Source organism: Silene latifolia, chromosome 9, assembly GCF_048544455.1.
Source record: "Silene latifolia isolate original U9 population chromosome 9, ASM4854445v1, whole genome shotgun sequence".
In the NCBI taxonomy this organism is placed as follows: domain Eukaryota; kingdom Viridiplantae; phylum Streptophyta; class Magnoliopsida; order Caryophyllales; family Caryophyllaceae; genus Silene; species Silene latifolia.
The window spans coordinates 75773833-75781631 of NC_133534.1; the positions used below are offsets into that span (position 1 = coordinate 75773833).

A 7799-nucleotide genomic window follows, 5' to 3' on the forward strand; every position below is an offset into this window, starting at 1 on the left:
GTAAAATTAGTTCAATTTTAAACTTTACTAATTAATTATGATCTATTTCGAATAAGAAACAGAACAACAACAAAAAACCGAATCCAGATACATTAATCCACCGCTCCTCACCTAGCCTCTTCATTCTACCTAACAAAACTCCACTTCCACTCTATCATCTTCCCCATCATGTCCTTTCATCTGCTCCTCACCTACCCTCTTCCTTCTACTAACAAAACTCCACCTCGAATCTGTCATCTCATCTCCCCAACGATTCATCTCCCTCACACTGATTCAGAGTTTAAATCGGCGATTGCTCTTCCTCCGCCGGCCATTAATGGTCATCTCCGTCTCACCGTTTTGCCCTTCTCTCTCGCCAAACATGCATAATGCCCGTTGATTTATAAACCATCGAAATAGGTTCAATCGGCATGCGCGACGACAGATCTCATCCTTACCTCCATTATTGAGATGCTTTCTCTCGGCTCTTTCAAAACGGGTGCCATTCTTTGGGCTTTTCCAGGTACCTCTCTAATCAAATGATTATGTAACTATAAGCTTTATAATTGGTTCATTAATGTTTTTTAAAATGGACTAGTGAACCTTTTCTTCATAATCCATGGCGGAATCACATGAATGTAGGTTGGGTTTCATAATAGATTTCCTATCGAAGGCGACACTTATTGGTTTCACAGCCGGGGTAGCAATCATCGTTTTTCTCCAACAGCTTATAGATTTGCTTGGTATTATTCATTTCACCAACAAAATGCAGATTGTTCCCGTCCTAAAATCTGTTTTTAGCCACAAGAATGAGGTAATAAAATATGGAGTACTTAGCAACTTAAGGATGTATACAGATGAACAAACTTCATCTTTTTTTTTTGTAGTGGTCATGGCAAGCAATTATCATAGGGATCAGTTTTCTGGTGTTTATGCTATCAGCAAGACAAATTGTAAGCCTCTTGAATTAAATTGAATTTTTCCATGTCTTTATTACATTATTGATCTAATGTTTCCTCTTATGTTGTGTTAATATGTGTAATTTGGTAGAGCTTGAAGAAACCTAAGCTCTTCTGGATATCAGCAGTTGCCTCTTTAACATCAGTCATCATATCGATGCTCCTATAAAGATGAGTTTCTTAGGTCCTTCAAAAATAGCTTTGTTTCTTAATATGGAGTTAATCGGTTAGGCCAATATTGTTAATTTCATTTTGTCGACGGCTTTTGTTCCCTAGAGGAGTTGCTGAACGACCGTTTTCCGTGCTGGGACTGGGTGATATTGTTATTCCCGATAAGAAAAATAAATCATTATTAATCATATCTTTTAATGTGTGATTTTAGAGTAAAAAGTTTAGTTGTTATTTTTTTTGTATTATGGGAAAAAGCGAAGATGAAATTTTGCATATAATCAAGCATTTATCTTGTAGGCAAGCAAAGGACGCATTGAAGATAATTAAGTAGAGACTTGGCAGTAAAAAATTCAAAAGTTCAACTTCTTGCTCTGTGTAAGTATTTTTCATCGCTCTCTACTTAGCGTTCTTAATGTTACTTTGCACAATCGTATTTCTTGATTGGAGTTAGTATAATGTTTCGTCTTTATGAAGCATGTATTTTTCATTTGTACATGTGGTGCTTTAACTTGTGTGATAATTTGTAACTGATGGATGAATACATAGGGCATTATAAATTATAATTGTGATAAAAACATTGTTAATATTAGTATTTTTCATCCGATAAAAGTATACTTAACTTACTGAATGGCATTATAATTTTGATGCATTTTTTTTATTGTTGGCATTATAATTAGCAGAGTGATGTCAGTAGAGTTATCTGATTTTATAATTCTTGATTTTTTTAATTGGTGTCGCTTATTAAATGTCGTTATAATTCTGTTCAGGAATTCTGATTATTTTAACCTGTTAATCTTTCCCGCTGGCTTTTTCGCCCATCTCATGATATTCTTCGTATTTTCCGAAAATGAATCTATATAGAATAGTTGAACTATAAAAATTAGAGAATAGCGCGTTACACGAAAACTTGTAGTGTCCATGGTTTTGGGAATTTTTGCAAATAATTACTTTGGGTTTTTTGTTACTTTCAGTAAATTGGTTCCTCTTATAGTAAATTGGTTCCTCTTATATCAGTTCGATTTAATTGTTAAATTTTGAATTTCTTTCTTGTATTTCATTTGGTGGTTGTTCTTGTTACTATGTGTTCTAGTAGCTTACGTTAAACCGATTAAAGTATAAATAATTATTGTAGACATGATGTAGGAAGTCATATAAACAATATCCAATATTAATACACAAATTTTATTGATCGGTGCCAAATGTAAAAACTAAAAATTATAAATGTATCCTCATTACTTGATTAAAAAGTTGAAAATGTAAAGCTCTTACTATGGTAAATATCATAATTTACAAATTATTAAAAACCTCCTTATAAACCACGTTGGTTGTAGAATGCGAAATCTCCCTGTCTTTGTCAGTAATAAGGATTTTCAATCCCTTTTTACTTGTCACTCGGGAGAGAGCTACATATAGCTGATCGTGGCTGAACACCGGTCTTGGCAGATACAAACCAACATGAGATAGAGACTGCCCTTGACTCTTATTAATTGTCATTGCAAAACAAACTGACAAAGGGAATTGTCTCCTCTCAAACCTTACTGGGAACTTAGTATTATCGGAAGGGGACAATGTTATCCGAGGGATCAATACCTTGTCGCCCTGTCTGCTCCCACATATGACGGTAGCTCCGATAACACGTTCTCCTAGGTGAGTGACCACCAATCTAGTACCATTACATAGTCCGTTCCTTTGGTCGATGTTTCGAAGGAGCATGACTGTAGCGCCTACCTTCAGCCTTAAGACGTGATTTGGAAGACCGGAGCACCTAATAGTGTTCAAACATTCAATGGAATAAAGGTCATGAACACCTATATTCATCTCGTCTTTGCTAATCTCGTCTGAGCTAAGGTATTCTCTTTCAACGTCTTCAATTTGAGACAATACATACTCATTAACCAACTCCACAATTTCATGAGTAGGTGAAAGAATTGCTCTTTCCTGCAAGTAATTTGGATTACCTAAATTTTCTTTCAGTGATGGGCATATACTATCAACAATTGATGCAATAGGGTTAGTTGCTTCATTGATAAGGACTTCGCTAGACATTTCTAGATTGACTTCCCCATCATTATTGGGATCTCCGGCTAATCCATCGCCCACCTTTAGTAGCCACTCTGAAAATTCCGTTATCTCGTCAACATTTGAATTGGATGATCCAACTTGTAGACGCATGTTTTTTGTAAGTTTAAGTACCTGCGGAATAGCCAAAAAAAACATTGTTCATAATATTCAAGAAATAAAAAATTATAAAATAGTTACAACAGTACAGGATCAAATACGTATATACCTTACAGTCATTCCATAGAGGAGAAGAGCTAATTGAAGCGCCAACGACATCTTGCCTACTGCCATTCTGGACAACAGGTAGTACTTGACGAAAATCACCACCGAAGAAGACGACTTTTCCATCAAAGGGTTTATCCGGGTCTCCATGCACTGAATTCCTCATAATATCACGGAGACTCCTATCAAGAGCCTCAAAACAATGCCTATTAGTCATAGGCGCTTCGTCCCATATGATCAGTTTTGTCCTGAATAGGAGCTCCGCCAAATCGGTACCCGGTTTAATCCTATAACATGTTTAATTCTCTGTTATATTAATGGGTATACCAAATCTGGAATGTGCAGTCGTTCCTCCAGGAAGTAGAATCGCTGCAATTCCACTTGAAGCTACGGGTAGAACAATTTCTCCTTGGCTTCTTAGTGCTGCACATAAGGTCTTCCAAATGAACGTCTTACTTGTCCCGCCGTAACCATACACAAAAAAAATACCTCCCCGGCAATTTAGAATGCTATCCATTATTTCTTCATAAACAGATCTCTGTTCTTCGGTCATAGAGGCGGTAAGTCTCATGTGGTCTTCACGCATGGCCTCTCTATCGTACGATAACTCATCAATTATAAACTTGTTCCCTTGTAATGCAGCCATTTCATAATCAGGGAATGGCATGTTTTCCAATCTGCGCAGACTGGTACTATTACTCTGTAATAAGGATTCAATCTCGCATAATGCAAAATTTTGCAGGTCCTCAGGAGTTAGTTCCAGTTCTGTGAATTTGTAATTTATTTAAACGCATTAAATTAAACCACATAGACAATCATAATCACATATTATTACATATAAACACTTTGTAGAAAACTATATCATTTAGTTAAAAAAAGGATAAATACCTCGATTTTGTAATTATGTTCGTTACCTGTGGAGGATATCGTCTGAAAGCAGATCCCAAGTCTGAGCCCACACTGTTTCGGGTTTAGATAAACTGTTGGACGTCAACAATATGACAAACAACTTTCTGAGATAAAACCCAGAATCCCAGTAACTCGCTTCTTTTATTGCTTTAACATATTCTTTATCATCACCTAGAAGCCTTTGAGCGTAGCACGCTTCTTTAAAAGTAGGATGTACAAAATCATTGAAAGTCTGTATGTCCTCGTAGGTTTTAGGTCCCTTGACATAATTCAAAAGAATTCTCATATAATAAAGTTCCCTGCAAGATGGAGAGATATGATGTATTCTGCCAATACAAAACCCACGCTCTCTTTGAGTCCATTTTTTAGTGTTTTTGTTCCACACAAACTTCGTGGGGAACTCAATATACAATAAATCCTTTGCTTCTTTAAATTTGTCATTGCACTTCATCCATTCAAGAAACTGACTCTTTTGTACCTTGAGTCTGTTGATGACGTCGTCTATTGGGTCGTCATCATTGAATACTACCGGTTGCTCACCTGGCAGGTGGAACGTCAGTCGTTGGACGGGTGAAGTTCTTAAATGGATTTCGAACCCATATAATCTCCATACAGACTCGCATGCCGACACATAACGACAATCCATATACTGCTGAATTTCATCAACTACGCCAGGATTCTGTTCATTTGGACGCTGGTAGGATGTATGGACTGTGACGCGATCATATCCCTTGTTGATGTATTTGAATAAGTACTTGATGGAATTTGATTGGTTGCACCACTCCATGTTGATGTGGGCTAGGTACTTTAAAAGCAGCTTCGCATTGTATGGGACCACATATCTATTGTCAAGCTTGTGTCCCTTTTTAACGACTAAAAACACCGGTGTCTCTCCTCCTATAGATAGGATACCCATCACGATCAGAAGTTGTTCTTTCACAAAAGTCCTTTGGAAAGTTTTTAGAGCATATGGATCCAACATTACATGGCGAATTAGGATATTCCAACCCACATAGACCATGCATCATGTACTCCGACACTGCATTATAAAGAGCTGGATCATCCTTTGGATCCGGCAGTTCAGCACATATAATTTTGTCAACCTCCTCAGCTTGATGGAACTTGTCGTCGCTGTGTAAAAACTGTAATATATGAGCGTGAGGTAGACCTCGTTTTAGGAATTCAATAGTGTAGACGGCTGCAGATTGAATGGAGCCAAAAGTAATAAGTTTCAGTAATATAATATTACTATAATGCATAATTACAATAGTTGGTAATAAAACAAAGTTTTTGTCATATTACCTCCCCTTGTGCGTCCAAATATGTGTCGCTCTTTCAAGTCTTTCATAAGCTCATCTAGCTTGATCTTGAAAACTCAACATAGAATATCGGGGCTATCCTCAGGCCTAATTCCTCTTTTTTTAACAAACCTAGTTATTTCTGGCCACTTTGGATTGCATGTGAAAGTAATAAAGAGGTCAGGGTAGCCACACCACTTGCAGATACACATAGTATCCTGATACGTTTCCCTCATGTACCCCCGACATCCTAGAAATGTGGACGGAAGAATAATGCGACTCCCAGCTTCTGTTTCGCCTCAAGCTGCTGCGTTAGCAAGGTTATTATAATTCTCTGATCGAAGTTTTGGCTGATTAAATCGAAAATATGTTAATCGTTGCCCTTCAACAATTAAATAACCGTCGACTAAAAATTGCTGGAATAGTCGTCGGGAAAGCAAAATGGTTGGGGCCTCCTTATCAATTGGCCTATCTTGTAGACGAAATACAAACCACTCACGCAATGTTAGGTCATTATGTGGTTTAGCTGACTTGCTAGATGAGGCAATTGACTCATCACTATGTGAGATACCAAGTCGAAACCCATCTTCCCCATATGAAAAAAGTAATGGATATTATAACGCTAGGTACTTAGGATGCAGTTCTGATATACGTTGTAATCTGCCACTTTGACGCTCAATTATAATATCTCTCTTATCAATAGTGTTCTCAATATCTCCAACAATAAGAGCTGCAACCTCAGAAGCCGTTGGGAGATTATAAGTTCTACCGTCAGTCGTTCGCTTGGAAATGAGCTTCATCTTTATGTCACCAGCAACACCCGAACTAATTCTATCTCTAGCCATCCTGAAATTTAATGCCAACGTGTTCTTTTCGTCGATCATTGGTTTTAAAGAATTGATGAGCTCGTCATCAAACCTTTGAGGATTACCCCCTGAACTCCAAAATTAAAAATACAATAATAGGCTTATGAAACAATTCATACAATTTAAATTAGAAAGAGTACTGATTAAATTCACGCAAGCTCAAAGAATATAAGATGTATCTGGATAACCTTGCAGCATCCTTTCTATTGTTGACTTCTTCCTCAGTATCATATATGTATAGTTGACAAAATTTTGGACGGGACCCATTTGTTGGTAACAAACTGCCAATCAGGTGAACATTCTGACCACCCATCCTGAAAGTGTATGGACCTCGACCTCGGTTTACCGAATGATCGATTTTGCCACCCATTGATGTGAAGGAGAACATTGAATTATATGCTCTAATGTTCTCAAAAAAATGATTGCTTTGTGGATGTACAGAACTTAGTAGGTCGTGGAGTAATTGAGGTGGTTTTTTCAATAAAGGTAGTTGTACCTTACCACCACTACAACACATTGAGAACAAAGGTTGTTTAGGTTTGGTACTCTTGGGTGTTCTCTCTTCATACCACATTTGTGCATAGCACTTTTTACACTCAAACTCTGGGTCTCCGATATCCCAATAACCTTGGAGTAGAGCTGTGAAGGGGAATGGAAATAAGTAGAGTTGACAATATAACTTAATGTTAAACTCAATGTATATTTGTTCACAGTTTAAATTAAGCTAAATACCTTCGTCGACTGTACCATCATTATCACTGTCTGTGTCATACAACGACTCATCGTATATATCGTCTATAGTTGATGGAATGATATCTGTGCTTTGTAAAGTTGGTTGCTCAAAATTGTTGACAGTATCTTGTGCATCATTGTTGTGTGTTCTGTTCACCTGTTCTTCGTAGGACGAACTAAGATTTCGTATCAGTGATTGAATAACCTCTGTGCTTTGCATTGTTGGCTTCTTGAAATTACTGATAACAATTTGTGTGTTATAACCTATAAGAGGTTGGAAACTATATATTATTTAGAGTAGTTAGCTGACTCGGTTATAATCATTTTTATAGTTACTCAATTAAGTTTTTTTTTTTACTCTGACTTTGTTTGACATAAATAATTATATGTTAACGGTTCCAATGCAAAAAAAAAAATTAATTGTAGAACTAAAACTGAATTATATTTAGAGAAGTTAGGTCTAACCGGAATGACTTGCGAATGTTGGAGTACTGTTTGCAAATATGTTCATGTTTATGTTTCCTGAGCAATTCATTTTGCTACTCAAATTGTATACGTATGCATTATAAATGATACAATCATTAATATGATATTTTGATAAT

The 7799-nt window shown here is 36.7% G+C and overlaps 3 protein-coding genes across 3 annotated transcripts; 1 reads left to right on the plus strand and 2 right to left on the minus strand.

Annotated features, from left to right (window-relative positions):
• The first annotated feature begins 582 nt into the window (after nt 1–582).
• LOC141598173 (putative sulfate transporter 3.4) lies at nt 583–1122 on the plus strand. Its single transcript, XM_074418074.1, has 3 exons — nt 583–793; nt 867–932; nt 1030–1122. The coding sequence occupies exons 1-3, from the start codon at nt 599–601 to the stop codon at nt 1105–1107; spliced, it is 339 nt and encodes a 112-aa protein (XP_074274175.1). The 5' UTR covers nt 583–598; the 3' UTR covers nt 1108–1122.
• A 1274-nt stretch (nt 1123–2396) lies between these two features.
• On the minus strand, nt 2397–3609 carry LOC141601230 (uncharacterized). The gene is made up of 2 exons (XM_074421493.1): nt 3397–3609; nt 2397–3302 (listed from the first exon to the last, which is right to left on the minus strand). The coding sequence occupies exons 1-2, from the start codon at nt 3607–3609 to the stop codon at nt 2397–2399; spliced, it is 1119 nt and encodes a 372-aa protein (XP_074277594.1).
• An 81-nt stretch (nt 3610–3690) lies between these two features.
• Nucleotides 3691–5088, minus strand: LOC141601231 (uncharacterized). The gene is made up of 2 exons (XM_074421494.1): nt 4307–5088; nt 3691–4069 (listed from the first exon to the last, which is right to left on the minus strand). The coding sequence occupies exons 1-2, from the start codon at nt 5086–5088 to the stop codon at nt 3691–3693; spliced, it is 1161 nt and encodes a 386-aa protein (XP_074277595.1).
• Between the last annotated feature and the right edge of the window lie 2711 nt (nt 5089–7799).